At 40.5% G+C, this 16656-nt stretch overlaps 1 protein-coding gene and 1 long non-coding RNA gene across 4 annotated transcripts; one reads left to right on the plus strand and one right to left on the minus strand.

Moving 5' to 3' along the window:
- The first annotated feature begins 2055 nt into the window (after positions 1-2055).
- LOC121812442 lies at positions 2056-4471 on the plus strand. 3 transcript variants are annotated; one of them, XR_006053059.1, is made up of 4 exons: positions 2056-2573; positions 2947-3099; positions 3466-3556; positions 4154-4471. It is a non-coding gene; the product is annotated as an uncharacterized LOC121812442 (long non-coding RNA). The 3 variants fall into 3 exon arrangements; XR_006053058.1 differs by having other exon boundaries at positions 3471-3556; XR_006053057.1 differs by having other exon boundaries at positions 2947-3556.
- Positions 4472-7411: 2940 nt separating this feature from the next.
- LOC102311901 (atlastin-2) lies at positions 7412-11202 on the minus strand (the record flags this gene model as incomplete). The annotated part of the gene is given in 4 exon segments (XM_005953126.3): positions 7412-7462; positions 7595-7699; positions 9288-9422; positions 10472-11202. Coding segments are annotated over 4 exon segments (642 nt in total), but the record flags the coding sequence as incomplete, so codon positions are not given.
- Between the last annotated feature and the right edge of the window lie 5454 nt (positions 11203-16656).

A 16656-nucleotide genomic window follows, 5' to 3' on the forward strand; every position in this document is an offset into this window, starting at 1 on the left:
GTGTAATGTACCAGTGGATAAATTGAATTCCAATGATAATAGACTCTTGTATATCCTACTGGCCGCAAGTAAAAAGCCTCTTACAAGGGGATGGCTTAAGCTTGAACCACCAACGATGGAAGATTGGATACATTCTGTACAAGAGATCTATACGATGGAAAAATTGTCATTTTCTCTTAAACTTCAGAGGGAGGCAGGGAGGCAGAGAGGGTCAGAGAAAAGAAGCACATAAAAAACGAACCTCTCTGGGCCATTTCCTATGCTGTTGTAGTGATTTTTAAAAAGAGTGCTAAACAATTATTTTTTCATTTGGTGTTTGGTTTTTTCTTTGATTCTTGTCACAGAAAAATTTGACCTTATCTTGTTTAGAGAGACTGCAGCTTTCATAAACTGCTTGTCCATTTCATGTGTGGATATGATGTAGGGCTGCAGCTATTGATTATCTTAGTAATCGAGTAATCTCTTGATCATTCCATCTTTTAATCAGAGTTCTGAAAGGCAGCTTTGAAAAAAAAGAGCTCTGAAAGGGTGTGTGTGCATATTATGAGTTTTTGTGCATGTGTGTCTGCAAGTTTAAGTGTGCAGGGAATGAGTGAGTTTGTGTCTTCAAGCCTTTAAAGGACTTTAAAGGAATGTGGTGGCTGCTATGAAGAAAACTGAGCATTCTGAAGTCTACCCTGTGCTTTCCCACATAACAGACAGGTCTGGTCCAGATCCGGCATCAAGCTGGCACTTCTGACTGACTGGTGTCATGGGTGGGTGTATGTGAACCAGATGTGGGCCAGGTCTGGCAATGGTGGCACTATTTATGTTCCTATTTTCCCATTTTAGTTAGAAGACCCAAATGCCATGTTGCAATACTATACTGCTATGGTAATAGAGCAGTGCGATATGACCAAAAATATTTATCATGATATACATTTGAAAATTTGTGATAACGATATAACTGACAATATAATTGACACTAGACAAAACACTTTACAACTCCACAACTTTATTAGTGCAAAAAAACAAACAAACATCAATGTAGTTTCACTTAAACAAGCAGCTGTTTTTTATGTGCATTAAAGTTATATAAAAACTTTACAGTGCAAATGCAAATTCCTCGCTGACAATTTAACCAAAAGGCATTTCAAGTGGAAATTGGCCGACATATCCTCAGCATAACCATGTATAATATCCAGAAAACATAAAAAGACGTTATACACACAGCGCAGTACGTATCACTCCGCGAGGCTCCTGCCTATGATAGCCGTAATGCTCCGACAATCCATCAAGCGGTGCGGGTTCGTAGCTTAGCAAAGTCGTACTAAAACATTTGACAGATTTTCGAGCGCCGTGTGCATAAAATCGTTTCGAGGTCAGTAAACACAACCAGAATTCATACATAAGGCACACAGGATTATAAGGGGCACTGTCGATTTTCAGAAAAATCAAAGGATTGATTTTAAGTGTGCCGTATTTTCCAAAAAACGGTAATAACGACGGCCCGCTAGCATGCTCTACCAAAAATAGTGCTTTGTTGTGTATCTGACGGACGAAAGCTAAACCAGTTCCACACCACTGAAGTTGCAGCATTTTTACAAACCAATTCTGGTTCATCCGTTTCATTCAACGATCCGCTTTCGCCCTTCTCATTCTCCGTCGCCGCCATGCTTTTTCCGCCATGTGCGTATGAAAACAAAGGCACTGCGCATCCACGTTTTACCCATATTCTATTGCGATATTTCATTTTCTTATCGTTGCCCAACGTTATACCGGTATTACCGTGAACAATATGATATGGGCCAGCCCTATATGCACTGAAAAAAAGGGACTGGCCATCTCTTGGATTTATGTAAGCATCTTGCATGTATTTAACACAATTGCCTCATGTTTTAAAGATAAATGTAACTATATAGTGTAAAAACTACATGATATGCAGAAAGGGTGTATTAAATTGTTCATATCATGTTCAGGTGAAGTAAGTCAATAAGATAGCAACGTTAAATCTCGTGAAACCACGCGTGATTTCATCTCGCGGGCTTTGGATCGTGGTTTAAAAAAGCATCCATCTCAGTCAAGTCGAGCAGCCAACTCTACGTTTTTGGTATGTCTTGATTTTTTGAATTAATATTTACCATATTTCAGCCAAATGTAGTTAAACGTCTAGAGTGTCGCCATGTAACATGCTAAAAAAGAGCCGTTAGCTTATTTGCTGTTTTATCTGTTGTCAAAGAATTGGCGCTTTTTCATTTGAATTTGTCTTTGGCACAAGAGCCGTAATATCACATTAAACCTAATTACGAGGCACTCATAACATAATTTGGTTTTCTGTGTGAATAGATTTGCCAACTGACTCTTCAGTTACATTGTGTATTTACTGCACCGTGGTGTTAGTGAGATTTTGGACATTGAACAGCTTTAGCTAATATCATCAGCGGCATTATGCTAGCTTACATCCCTACCCCTCCTGCCCTCACCTGCTGTCCTTTTGTTTTTGTTTTTGTTTTTTTTGCTGCACATTGAGAGACGACCTCTATTCTGCATTTCACCAGGAGTCAGCTGATGGATTGTGGGTTCAAGGTGTTATGGTAAGAAAGTATATTCTATTTTCGCTTAAGGTTTCTGTAACTTAATTATAATAGGTTTTTTATAATTATTAGGTGCATGCATACTCAAATAGACCACCCTATTAATACAACTGAGAAATCCAAAATCTGCCATAGGTTTAACTTATACCTGTATGTATTGCCAGAAAGGTGATTACTGGACTCACATTAATGCACACTTGAACTAAAATGAGGTTGTAACTTGTGGGTTCTTGGGTTGCAAATCAGAAACAAACATCTTTGGATTTTTTTAATCCCATAAGATCTGGAAACACAGTTTTTATTCAACAAAACATTACTGATTAACCAAGCACAGTGCCTGCTGTTATTTCAAAATAATTTTATGTCATTTCAGATAAAATGCAGCATTCCAGTGCATCCCAACCTTGCCTTTACAGTCAAGGTTTCTGACGGAGCTGAGTTTCTCTCTGACAGTCTGCTGAAAGTGTTTGCAAAGTGATCGGGGGAACAGGGCACAAAGCTAAAGGATGTAGCTGCCATGATGACAGTAAGAACTTTAAAATTCTTTAACTACAAAGTGTATATGTATTGCATTAGGTCAGTAAAAGATTTTTATGCTACATCCATTGAAACAGTCAACTATTACCTGTGAGTACTGATTCCACTGAAAGGATGCCATAATTTTCGTCATGCATTTACTGGCCCACTGAGAAAAATTTATCTTTTTTTAAAAATAAATGTTCTGGAAACTATATATCCATAAAGTTGATGTCAAACAGGAACTTTTGATATTGCTTTGTAGATGCTGGTGTTGCATGTTGACTGGTTTAAAAAGTCAAGAGTTTTTGTCTGGGATCATTTTCTTCTGTGCTACTGAAAAGTTCACAAATCTCTGTTTTCTTTGTTATAATAGTCAAGGATGACATTAATGCTCGGAGTCCCTCATCAAAGTGCTCCGCATCTGTGTGAAAGACAATTGCAACATCTTGGTGCAGGAGTTCATGGTGAGTGTTTTATGAGTAGATTGTGGCTTTGCAACATTTAAAAATGCATTTAGTTATCCACTTGATCCTCATTGGACTGGTTAGGACCAGTAGTCCTCTTTAATAATTTGAAGTTCACATGAGGCCTGGTAGTGAACTCGGCCGCCGGCCCTTGAGGCCCCACCCCCACCCCTGTATTAGGGGTCACATCAGTGTGAAAAAACTTTAAATTTGTCATTCTAGTGAACAAAGGAAAATCCCACCAATATTTACATTAGCTTTTGTTTGAAAAAAAAAAGACCAACTGACCAACAGCTAACCAAATTGTGGGGCTGAAAGTCTAAATTCTAACATCTTCTGAGTGACATAACCTGGATTTCTGATGGGCCGGTGTCTTTCTAACAAAAACTAATGTAAAGCATTTGAAATTATTATGTTTTTCACCCTCTCTTAGAAACTCTGTTAGACCATGAATGGCAGCATGGCAGGCCACTCTTTGGCTATAGCTATTTACTATGTTGCTTGCATTGGTTTAAATTACTCTAACATTAGAACTGGTAGATTCAAAAGAGATGAGTTTAAAAAGGAATCTTAAAGAAATGTTTTGTGTTTAACCAGGACTTGACTGAGGCCACTGCACAGATTGAGAAAACCACAATGAACATCTGTCTCCAGAGGATGCACCAGGCAATGACTTTTCTGATGTTGGCATCATCATCGAGGGTGTAGTAGTTCTTCAAGATCTGGATAACGTGACCTTTGCAGTAGCCATGCTGTTTGGACCTTTTTTATTCCTTCAACATGAGTTACCCATCACAACTCTGCTACACTTTTGAGGTGATTCAAAGGGTGGTAATGGAGTTGGATGCAACTCAGCTCTCAAGAAAAGCTCACAACTAAGACAAAACTGCTCCTGCAAGGAAAGCTCACTGTTATGCATGTAGGTGACCAGCTCTAGGTGAGAGGACATTTAAATCTCACACTTGTTCTGCTGCATTTTTGAAGCTCAATTCCAGGAACAGATCGCAGGGTTCATTTTTATATACTCTGCAACTGCCATGAGGACGAGCCGTTTTTTTGTGTTGTTTGTTTTTCCTTTTGCTCTGTACAAGTTCTGTTTGTCTGTTTGGCAGCATTTTTAAATTTCTCTTTGTATTTTTTCTTTCTTTTACTAGTGAAGAGATGTAGCGTGAACAGTTATACAGTCTAAATATCCCATATGGGTCGTGTGAAATGGTATTTTCAGTTTCATTCAGTTGAAGTAAAGAACGTTGAATATTTCTAAGTGTGCTGTTTTGAACCAACATGTCACAGTATGATCAGTGCTGTAATTTTTGACAGTCACTGTATCAATGTTATTTTTGCATCTCTTGAATAAAGGTTTTGACCTGCAAGTGCTAATTTCTTTAGTTATTGGGGTAAAATGGGTAATGTTAATAGGAAGGTGTTTGCCAATTCAGTAACCTAATTTAATGTTAATGGAAACTAACATTACCTCAAATTGTTTAGTTATAATTGTTGTTTAACTGAATCTTGACGTTAGAGGCCTTAAAAAAATGTTTTGTATTGTCCTGTAACATTTTTCAAAAGAAAGAGTCTAATTTCTTTGCTGTGATTGATTCCAGAGAACACGGAAGAACTGACATTATTTAACTATAGATTCAGTGGAGGAGTAATGTCAGTTTAATTCTTTACCTACTGTCAATGCAGTGAAATTAGACATTTTGTTTTGAAAGGTTACTGGTGGATGCCAGCAACCATCTTGGAAGAGAACAATACAATCTGTTATAAGGCCTCCATTTGAAAATTGTGTATTTGATACTAGAATATAATAGCAAAATGTAATTTGAAGATAACATGTAGTATTTAAGTGACCAAGTAGTATTGGGTAAAAGTTATTGAATCGTGTTGGGATAAAGTGAGAAAATTGTGAAGGATTAAAATATTCCAAGAGCTCAAATTACTTCATCAAAACATGTTTAAGTCACATTTTATCAACACAAATTGCACAGGTTTATTGAACATGAATAAATTGTGTTAATTTAACTCAATTGTTTAAGTTGCTGCCAAAGCAAAACATCTGTGTGCAACAAATGTCCACCATTGAATTAAGTAAATCCAACAACATATTTTTTTCAGTGTAGCAAACGTTTCAAATGCAGATTTGACAGGTTTGTGAGTATACACTTTATCCAAAACCTAGTGAGGTTTAAAGAAGAAAGTGTACTTTATTGATCCCTGTGGGGAAATTCCTCTCTGCATTTAACCCATTCACTCAGTGAAGCAGTGGGCAGCCATTGGGCGCCCGGGGAGCAGTGTGTAGGGACGGTACCTTGCTCAGGGGTACCTCAGGGTAGCTGTTCAGTGGAATCGAACCCCCGACCTTTTGATCATGGTGCCACCACTCTACCTACTGAGCTATCCCTGCCCCCCCTGCCCTTTACTCATGTTTCCCACTGGGTGGCTGTAGCTCATGAGGTAGAGCAGATCACCTACTGATCAGAAGGTTAGTGGTTCGATCCCTGGCTCCTCCAGTCTGCATGGCGAGAGCGTGAATGTGTATGAATGTAGTTAGGAAGCACTTAGAGAAAGTGTGTGAATGTGGTATGTTGTATAGAGCACTTTGAGTAATCTGGGAGAGTAGAAAAGCGTTATGTAAGAGTCAGTCCGTTCACTGTCTGAACAGTTTTGTCATGTTACTATTATGTTCTGGCACATGTTGTCATTACATGGCTTGATTAAGGTAGACTGACATCTGGGGCCAGAGCTGAAACTGTTCTGGGCCAGCACTGGGCTAGTAGTGTGTCTGCAACTGGCCCGTGGCTGCACACAACTTACACACAGCCCACATACCACAAAGAATGGTGCCCCAGATCAGGTTTGCCAGAGGTAACACATGGGCCAGCACAGGACCTCCAGTGTGTCTCTAACTGGCCTTGTGCTGGCCCATGTGTGGTTCACACCTGGCAAACCAGGTCTGGGCCACCAAAGGGCCGTCATTCTTTGCGGTATGTGGGCCATTTGTAAGCACATTGTGTGGGCCAGATCTGGGCCATACGAATTTTGCTATGTGGGTTGATGCAAGGTTTTTGTGCTGCTGATGTGTAGATGTTAAATTATATTAATAACAGTTCAGTGTCCAATCTAACGACCCTCAGGTTTACTGAACCATACTTTTTTATTGGCTTGTGAAAAAAAGCTTATATATGTTTAAATATTAACGCAATTAAAATGACAACAACATTTGATATTATTTCACTTTCAACGTAAAACGTTTTTAATGAAAGCCTAAATAAATATGGTCTAGTACAACCCACGCTCGCATTTACATCGTTTAACACATTAGCACACAACAGAGCTGTGTGTTAAATGACACATCGTTTAACACACAGCTCTGTCAAGTATTTTTTTATAATCAAATTATTTGAATTACTCAAATCGTTACAACCCTAATTTGATGCATTTAATTGTTGCTGAAATAACTTAACATAATAAATGACCTAAATAATTGGGTTCATGGGGTCTTGATGCATTCTCAATCATCCAGGAAAGTAAATCTCCAAAAAGTTGATTCTGTTCATCTGGACGTAGCGTTTTGTGGGAGAAACGTTTTGTCACTCATCCAAGTGACTTCTTCAGTCTCAGCTGACTGACCTCTCAGTGGCCTGGTTTCAGTCATTATGCAAATGTACTGTTTATAAGGTTGGGGAAACCTGCAGTCAGTTGAGACTGAAGAAGTCACTTGGATGAGTGACGAAACGTTTCTCTCACAAAACGCTACGTCCAGATGAAGAGAATCAACTTTTTGGAGAATTGGGTTTATGCTATAGGATTCAGTCTAGAAATAGTAAAGCTGTCTTGCAGGCTGAAACTGACCTGGAGATGCTGAAGGTCATCTTCCTGAACATTCTGGGAAAGATTGTACACCTGAAACACACATAATGTTGATGCCATAATTTCTAGATAAAAATGTATATTCTATTGTTATACTATCACAATGAATTAAAGAGTTTCTTATGTGACAACTAGAATATACTAGAAATAAAAAAGATGACTGACCTGCACAGAGCTGGTCATGGTGCTCAAGGCAAATAGTGTGGCACAGTCTTTAACGGTAGACTGGCTGTCAAACGCTCCCTGCGTGTCTATTAGTAGAACTGCAACCTGTGGAAAAATGATGTAAAAATAAAAACATACACACCACATACATACAAATAAATATATATATTTTTTAAATTCCCCTCTCCCCCGAGGGCGTTATTTATCCTTCAAGCTTGGGTCCTGCACTCTTCTGGACAGTAATCTTGGATGTTGTTCCTGTGATCTGTTGGAGTCACTTGCCCGGGAGGGGGGGGACAAGTGACATCTTCTTGAGTTCTTCTCTCAGCCCCCTGATATCACTTGGTATACCTACATCAATCACTACAGCTGTCTTCCTCTGCTTGTCCACGACTATTATGTACGGTTGGTTAGCCATCACCAGTTTGGCTGTCTGTATCTAGCAGTCCCACATGATCTTAGGTCTCGACGACCCTAGTGGGCATGTCTCATTTTGACCTTGAGACTTCCAGGTCATACTCAGCCCAGGTGTTCCTGTATAATATGCCTGCTGGGTTGTAGCATTACATGTATGCCCTGTCTGCTAGCATCTTGAACCCTGCTGTTATGTGCTGGATTGTCTCAGGGGCATCTTCACACATTCTGCACCTGGGGTCTTGCCTAGTGTGTTAGACCCCAGCCTCTATGGATCGTGTACTTATGGCTTGTTCCTGTGCTGCCATGATTAGCGTCTCTGTGCTGTCTTTCAGTCCAGTTTTGTCCACCCACTGACAGGATGTCAGACACTTCTTCTGACAGTGGCCAAGTAGTGGCCTGCCGTTCCATCATCCTTACTTCTTCTCCTTACTCCTCTTCAGTCTTGGGTTTCTGATGCTACTAATCACTGGCAGGGCGTAAGTGTAGATTGCCGGGATCTTGATCTTCCTATGAAGCTGACTCCTCAGGACTTGCTTTACACTCTGCTGGTACTTGGTGGTTGCAGCTTTCCTAGCGGCCTCTTCGTGGTTCCCATTTCCCAATGAGATTCCCAGGTGCCTGTAGCTGCCCTCGATGTCTGCAATGCTGCCTTCTGTTAATGCAATCCCATCAGTTTGGAATACCTTCCCTCTCTTTGTTACCATCCGCCTATGCTACACTACAGACATCAGAATGTCATTCGGGTAGATCCAAGTTGTGTGGTAGGTAGATTAGGTGGTTGACAATTGCTCCATTCCATAGTCGGTATCACTGACAGTAACTGAGGCAAGTCAGACCTACTTTGGATGTTGTGCTGGAGTCTTTTGTGAGTCGTCACTGAGCTCTTAGAGCAACTTTGTTAAGTTCTTGTCCAGCCACTCCTGGGAAGGTTTACCAATGTTCCATTTTTCACCATTTGTCACAAGTGTGGCAGTAATCAGGCCTGGGTGTGGCTAGAGAAATTAAACTCAGCTTTACAAAGATGGCATAGGAGGAATTACTTTTACAGACAGGGCTATATAGGTCTGTATTTTCACCTGAATAATAAAAGCCTTCACTTAAAAAACACATTTCTGTTTTTACATGTGTCAATTTGTTTGATGATCTGACAAATTTAAGTTAACAAAAAAAAAAAAAATCAGTACGGGGTGAAACATTTTTTCACGCTATACACATATACACACATACCCACACCACATTTTAAAAGGAACAGCCTAGAAGATGCTGTGACACAGACCTTGCTGTGATCTGGTTTCTCCACTACAAACACATCACTCCACGCCTGGATGCCCGTGGTCTCCCGTTCACAACCACCCCGCCAAGTGAAGCCGGTCAGAGGTTCCTCCACACCGCCGAGCCACGAATCAGATGACTGGAAGATCACAAGAGTATAGCTAACAAACTGCATTCCAAACTCACACGCAAACATGTGGAAAGCCTTGTGTTAAAAGCTTGTAACAATCAATTGTTACAAGCTAGTCTGTCTGTGTATAACTGTTACAAGTGTTTGTTTTGTATTGCCAGCAATGAGTTGGACTTATTTTTGATGGGACCCCGCCAAGGCTGCTCTGTCCTCCTGCTCTCTTTATAATGTTTTATGAACAGAATTTCTAGGGGTAGCCAAGCGGCAGAAAGCTTTCACCTTGGTGGCCTTATAATCTCTTCTGAGCAGGTGACCTCCAGCTCATACTGGAGAAGTTTGTAGCTGAGTGAAGTGGCAGGAATGAGTATTGGCACCTCCAAGTTACAGGTTATGGTCCTCAATAAGAAAAGGGCCACTTCGAGTGAGGGACAAGCTGATGCCCCAAGTGCAGGAGTTTAAGTATCTCGGGGTCTTCTTCACCAGCAAGGGGAAAGAGGAGCAGTCTGATGGATTGGGCTGCATCTGCAGTGATATGAACACTGCAGTATAAGCATAACATAAAATTATAAATACTGACTGTTCCAGTTGCTCCTAGTAAACCAAATTTCCCAATCTTCATCGTCAGTGTGGATTAGACTTCATACAGTATGTTGACAGAAACTGCTTCAAAGAGCAGCACTCATCTGCTTGACATAGCACCCAGTGACGGTTATGAACATTAACTGTTAATGGACACAGAAACTGCTACCGCAGTTAATAGTAGCCACACTCAGAAAAATCAAATATGTGTACAGCATTATTCACAGCGTTACAACTTTCAACATTTTGAAACAAGCCAATTCTGAAATTAATGATTAATTCAGATAAACCAGATTCCATAAGCTCATTATCGTGGTGTATAGTTTGCATTTGTATTTTGCCAGAGTGGGGCCATTCAGTGGTTCTTTTGACTGCTCCACCAAGACGAGAGTTGAGGTCAATGGATATATTTGGTGAGGTTTGTCAGCAGGATTATGATGAAACTAACAATTTAAATTTCACAGAACTTGACAGGTTACCTGTTTGTACATGTAACGAAGCATAAAGTCGAGCAGGAAGGATTTGCCCTTGCGAAAAGCTCCAGCCACAGAGACGACAACCACATGGAGGTCCTGGACCTTCTTCTGCAGCAGCAGTTGCTCCAGCACCTGCTCCTGCAGGAAGAATGAATGCTCCTCCTCATTTGCCACTACAATCTGCACAGGCTGGGGCCTGCCCACTTTCTCCTCCTCTTCCTCCTCCAGCAGGTCATAGTCCTCCTCTTCACACCTCATCTGGGATGCGCATGATTTAAAACTGTGGCCACCTGAGAGGGGGAAAGTAAGCTTAAAATGTGTCTGAAGGCTCAGAATGCAGAAATGATTGGTCATGACTGTTCACTGGTACAAAGCAATAACTAGCCAATTAAAGGGATTTACAGCCTGTGTTCTTATTATCAATTATCATTTGTAGCAAAAAAATATCATTTTCAGTTGTCTCAACATTCATGAACATTGCTGTTAAATATAACATGACTTTCTAGCAATTTAATTTTGGCAACTCTACATATAACAACCACTTGTGAAACAGTTGGTTGTGAGTGCTTAGATAAATTACGCTCAGTTCCAGATTCTTTAAAAATCAGTGTGGAGTTTGGAGGGGTGGGTGGCAGCTACATTGATCCTGTTATTATATGGGAGACCATTTCTATTGTTTTTGACTTGGATAATTCAATTCAATTCAATTTCATTTATATAGCGCCAAATCACAACAAGAGTCGCCTCAAGGCGCTTTATATTGTACAGTAGATCCTACAGTAATAGATACAGAGAAAAACCCAACAATCATATGACCCCCTATGAGCAAGAACTTTGGCGACAGTGGAAAGGAAAAAACTTCCTTTTAACACGAAGAAACCTCCGGCAGAACCAGGCTCAGGGAGGGGCAGCCATCTGCTGCGACGGGTTGGGGTGATAATGAAACTCATCTCTCAATGCAAAGTCGAGCCAAATGTATTTATAAAGCAAATAAATGAGAAATAGAAAGGAATATATAGATTAGAAATAGATTAAATAGATGTTAGTGGGTGCTAAACATATATAATAATGACTGAAAAAATACACAGGAGAGACAATAGGTTATCAGACAGACTCAAATGCCACTACATCCTTACAGATTTATTTCACCAGTAGGCAAATAAAGAGTCCAGAGTGTGTACTGAGGGCACAAAGAACAGAGGTGAGCCAATTAATACCTCCTTTAACCTCCTAGGACCTGGCGTCCACATATGTGGACATCACATTTTGAGTTATTTAGACTTCAATACTAAATTTTGCTCTACAGATTCTGAAAAATGGCGGCGCGTTAGCTAGACTTTCCTCCTCCGTGAATCTTTGCCAAGACACCTAACGTAATATCAACTTTTGAAGTTAAACTGTAACGGTATCCACGCTTAGGACTCTTTTATGTCGTCTGCACCAGGTAAATCGGGCAGGGGTCGTGGTAAACCCTCACAACCTAAAATTGATTTCGGACCAACTAAACAAAGTGGAAAAGCTAAAGCTAGCGCCATGTCGGAAGAGTCAATTAGCGCTGAAGAGGAAGGACCAAGTCACGCTCCGATTCTTGAAGCTATCAAAGACTTGAAAACCGACTTCTCCAACAGGTTTGACGGAATAATGGCTGCAATTGAGGGAGTGAGAAACGAGGTCGGAGAGTGTAAGGAGCGTATTGTAAATGTCGAGACACGCATTTCCGACACTGAGGACACGGTCGATAGCCTTCAGAGAAAAGTCCAGAGTCTCGAAAAGAAAACCAGAGATATGGAGGACAAAGTAATGGACTTGGAAACAAGGGCAAGGAGGGCTAACCTGAGACTGGTGAATTTACCGGAGAAGATGGAGGGAACGGATGCTTGCGCATTTCTGGAAACCTGGATCCCGGAGACGCTGGACATCCCTCTGCTGAAATCAAAGCCATTCCTGGAAAGGGCGCATCGAATTGGCCCGAGAAACGACCCAAACGCCCCCCCAAGAACACTGATCATGAAATTCCTGAGCGATAGGGATAAGGCAATGGTGCTGAAAGCGACCAAAATCAAAAAGCAAATACTCTACGAGGACAAACCGGTGCGTTTCTACCCGGACATGGCAGCCGGCATACATAAGATGCAGAAAGAGTTCGACTCCGTGAGACGACAGCTCCGCAGCATGGGGATAAGACACGGGATGCTTCTCCCCGCCAGGCTCCTGGTGACCTACAAGGATAAAACACTGACTTTTGGCAAACCGGAGGACGCAGAGACTTTCGTTACGCGGATCCAAGAAGAGCGGGATGAATAGCGATACGGATAAAGTTGGTAAAATAATTGAACGTTTTGCTTGGCAGCTAATTCCTGGGGCTACTGTGAACTGATCATTGAAATATATTCACACTGAACATCTGTACATGCCTCCATTATATCCGTACGGGGGTTAAAGACACTGGTGATTACCTGTATTGTGAGTATACCCCCCCCCCCCTTTTTTTTTTTTTTTTTTTTGGGGGGGGGGGGATCGATTACTTTTTGTTTTCCAGGAGGACTCTCTGAGTTATAGTTACATTTAAATAGAGTTAAAGCACAGTAGACCCCTAACATTTAATTTATTTACATGAGTATATTTGGGATAGCAATAAATTCCTGGCAAAGCAATTATTATTTGTATGTAAAAGCTAACAATGGAGGGAGTGTTTAAGTTTAGGTTTAGGATAAGTCAATATCAATAATGTTGGATCATTCCTCAATAACTGTGGACTGGTCATTAGCATTACCGGAGTGTGCAGTAAGGAGAAGGGGAAACTGGCCCTTAGGTCAGAGGGGTTGTGTTCAATGGTTGATGCAGTTAGAAGCATCTGTGTTGTCTGCATTGTTTTGGTTGTCTAAAGGTACACTTCTATATACTAGCATGAGAAGATCATCTGAAAATTGCAGCTATGTCCAATGTTTTAGAAATTAAGATGACATCGTGGAACTGTAGAGGGCTGCAAAAACTTAAAAAAGTTAAACAAGTGATGAGAAGGTTAAAAGATATGCATTCCAAAATAATTTTTCTCCAAGAGACTCATCTTACTGGAAAAGAGGACTTAAAGATTAAGCGGAGATGGCAGGGAGAGGTATTTTCAGCACCATTTAACTCCCAAGCGAGAGGGGTTTTGACTCTAATACACAAGTCCGTCCCCTTTAATGTTTGTAAGGTGATTGCAGATAGGATGGGAAGGTATTTGATTGTTCAGGGTACTCTCTATACAGAACCTCTGATTTTAGTTAATATTTATGCCCCAAATAAGGATGAACCATCTTTTTTTAATAACCTGTTCTGCACGCTGTCAGCACTCAGTGGTCAATATATTTTAGCGGGAGACTTCAATTGCACTCTGAACCCAAGTATAGATAAATCATCACATTTAGACAAATCTCATAGCCAGAGTAGGGAAACCATTCTTCAGTTTGCTAAGGAATTAAATCTTATGGATATATGGAGAGACAGGAATCCTGGTGTATCGACATATTCATGTTATTCAAGCACACATAAATCATACTCAAGAATAGACTACTTTTTGATCTCAGCAAGTCTGTCCTATAAAGTGAACAGTTGTGATTATGGCAGTGTCCTTATCTCAGACCATGCCCCAGCCAGTCTGGTCTATTTGGATCCAGGGCTAGTACGAGATCCCCCAAAATGGAAATTTCAGCAAAAATGGATAAAGGACAAAGACCTACTGGCGTACCTTGACAAACAAATTACTGATTACTTTGAGCTCAATACTTCTGAAACATCTCCGTGTATTAGATGGGAAGCATTCAAAGCCTTCATTAGAGGCCAAATAATTAGCTTCACAAGCTCAAAATCTAAGAAGGCCAGACAAAAGCTGAAATTATTGGAATCGCAAATTAAAGCTACTGAGGATATGTACTTTAAGAACCCCTGTCCCAAGCTGCACCAAAGTTTGCTGTTATTAAGAACCCAATATAATGAAATCTCAGCTTCAAAAGCTACAGCTAACTTATTAAAACTTAAGCAGTCCGTTTTTGATCAAGGGGAGAAATCAGGTAAAATTCTGGCTTGGCGTATAAAACAATTCCAATTGGAAAGATCAATCACTGCACTTAAAAATGATAAAGGGGAAACGATCTCTGACCCTGCTGCAATAAGTGACTCTTTCAAGGCCTATTATGAAAGGTTATACAGTTCTGACTTAAACCCAGGTGAACCAGACCCCAATTTTTTCTCTTTTCTTGACAATATGAATATCCCCAGAATAGAAGAAGAGGAATCCTTGAGACTGGGGGCTAAATTGACTCTGGACGAAATCTCAGAGGCAATAATGAGTATGAATTCTGGAAAGGCTGCAGGGCCAGACGGTCTGCCAATTGATATCTATAAAAAGTTTGTATCCAAATTAAAGGCACCCCTTTTGGAAATGTTTTCTGAATCTGCTCAAAAGGGGATACTCCCACCCACTCTGAGAGGGGCCTTAATTACACTTCTTCCTAAACCTGGAAAATCGAATGATAAATGTGAAAACCTGCGGCCAATTAGCCTCTTAAACTCAGATTTAAAGATACTCTGTAAAATTCTAGCAAAGAGACTGGAGGGCCTTTTGCCAGACATCATCAAGGAAGATCAAAATGGGTTCATGGTTGGGCGTCAGGGATTCCACAATGTTCGACGAGTGTTAAATATTTTACACGAGCAAGGGGGGTCTTCAGATACAGCTTTCTTGGCACTAGATGCCGAGAAGGCTTTCGATAGGGTGGAATGGCCCTATTTGCTTGAGGTTCTTGGTCGCTTTGGTTTGGGAGTGGGATTCTGTAACTGGGTCAGGCTTCTATATAATAACCCATATGCAGAAATAATTACCAATAATGTTATCTCAAAACCAGTTGAGATTGGAAGAGGTTGTAGACAAGGTTGCCCCCTATCCCCCCTTTTATTTGTAATTGCAATTGAACCACTTGCTATTGCTGTAAGAGAACACTGTGTGATCACGGGTATAGAGATCGGAGGGCTCGACCATCGAATAGCTCTTTATGCTGACGATGTGATCCTCTTTCTTAAAAATCTGGGAAAATCTATTCCAGCCATTTTAGACCTAATTGGAAAATTTGGACATATTTCTGGTTATAAAATCAATAAATCAAAATCTTCTATAATGCTTTTGAACTCAGAAGAAAGGATGAATCCACCTAAATACACCTGCCATTTTAGAAATGTGAATCAGTTTACTTATCTAGGTATTCAGATTGTCCCAAAATTGGAAGAGGTGGTGAACCATAATTATAGTCCAATTATGACTGACATATCCAAATCAGTGGAGAGATGGTCGAGTCTCCAAATTTCACTGATTGGTAGAATAAATATACTAAAGATGAACGTGCTCCCTAAGCTTCTGTATCTGTTTCAGAATATCCCCTTGCCACCCCCCTCAGACTTTTTCCTTAAAATAAGAAAACTGTTTAATCAGTTTTTATGGAATAACAAGCGTCCCAGACTTCGCTTATCACTTTTGTACTTGCCCTTTGATGCAGGAGGGCTGCAATGTCCTAACATGGTTTGGTATTACTGGGCAGCCCAGTTAAGAACTATAATGTTCTATTATGCTGCAGAAAAGCCCCCCGCATGGAGAACTATTGAGTCTCTCTCTCTTAGGCTTCCACTTCCTACATATGTATACTCTGATAAATATAATAAACTCAAAGACATTACGCTTAATCCTATAGTTAAAAACATGATTTATATCTTACATGTCACTCAAAGATATTTAAACGTAAAATCTCCCCTCTCCGTTTTTAGCCCGATTTGGGGCAACAATTATTTTGCCCCGGGTAGGGCGGACGGTGGTTTTAAAATGTGGGCAGACTCGGGGCTGGGACTGGTGAAGGATGCTTTCGGGGGTGATGGAAGACTTTTAAGTTTTGAACAACTAATCTCTAAATTTAATATTCCCCGAAAGCACTTTTTCAAATACCTACAGTTTAGGAGTTTTATCAGGTCTTATCATAATGATTTTACACATATTCCCCCGCTGTCCACATTAGAGAAAATCCTAACCAAAAACCCCAGTGGTAGAGGGATGATATCTGAATTATACAACTTGATGATGACATCCTCTCCTGATTCATCTGCTGCTAAGCTTGAAGCTTGGAGGTATGACTTACAGGAGGACTTGACAGTGGAACAATGGA

This window comes from Haplochromis burtoni, unplaced genomic scaffold (assembly GCF_018398535.1).
Source record: "Haplochromis burtoni strain Fernald_Lab_line unplaced genomic scaffold, NCSU_Asbu1 Contig_596, whole genome shotgun sequence".
NCBI lineage: Eukaryota > Metazoa > Chordata > Actinopteri > Cichliformes > Cichlidae > Haplochromis > Haplochromis burtoni.